Genomic DNA, 901 nt, shown 5'->3' on the forward strand with positions numbered 1-901 from the left:
TGATTAGTTTGCGCAGATAGGATACGATATATAAAACTCGAGAAGTGGCGAGATATCTCTAATTGAAAGTAGGCAACATGCGTGTCTTCTTCTTGATCGCGACAATTTTTGTCGCGGCTGCACTGGCCGTCGACGATGAATTTTTGCCTTCTTTACGGAGGTGCGTTTTGTCTTTATAATATTTTCTTTTCCTCAATAACACGTTACGCGTGATCACGTTATTTATTATCATTTTCAAATCGCAAGAAAATCGGGAAAATATAATTATTTAGAACAATTTCTGAACAAAATATTAATTCTTTGTCTCGTATAGTTTTTACAATTTTACAATTTTTATCGAATAAATCTATCTCTTCTCTGTATTCTTTGAAATATTTCTAAACTTAAGCAGAAAAAAGGCTGAAAAATAAATGATATCGTTCAAAATGATTTTGTTTTGTCGAGTCAATTACATGAATTATATTCATTATATTTTGATAAATCAAAAGAATGGAAAATTTACAGAATGCAGAGTATCTCCATTTCGTACCAGACACCCGAACAATTTTCCTTCCTGAAAAATTTCATGGATACGCCCGGATTCGACTTTGTGAGAACCACCTCCGACTTGGTTGACGTTCTAGTGACAGGTGACAAGGTGGAATGGTTCAAGCAACTTCTCAACGAGAAAAATATGGATTACACCGTCATGATCGAGGATGTCGAGGAAATAGTGACCGAGGAATACATAACGCAGGAAGTGGAGCGCAAGCTGAAATCAAGAATTCAAGATTACGCTTCCGGACGATTGAGCTTCACTTATTATCCCAAGTATAACGAGGCAAGTGAAAGAGAAAATTTTTAAAAGAGATTTGAAGAGAAAAAAGTCTCGCTTTTCTTTTTTTTTTTTTTTTTTTAAAAA

At 34.5% G+C, this 901-nt stretch overlaps 1 protein-coding gene across 1 annotated transcript in view; it reads left to right on the forward strand.

The window, feature by feature from the left end:
* Positions 1–901, forward strand: part of LOC102675322 (carboxypeptidase B-like) — a 4,991-nt gene continuing 4,090 nt past the window's right edge. The window contains exons 1-2 of the mRNA XM_006616591.2: positions 1–160; positions 505–820. Coding sequence (XP_006616654.1) covers positions 78–160; positions 505–820 — 399 coding nt within the window. The 5' untranslated portion in view covers positions 1–77. The remainder of the gene's footprint in view (positions 161–504; positions 821–901) is intronic.

Source organism: Apis dorsata, unplaced genomic scaffold (assembly GCF_000469605.1).
Source record: "Apis dorsata unplaced genomic scaffold, Apis dorsata 1.3 scaffold_269, whole genome shotgun sequence".
Classification (NCBI taxonomy): Eukaryota; Metazoa; Arthropoda; class Insecta; order Hymenoptera; family Apidae; genus Apis; species Apis dorsata.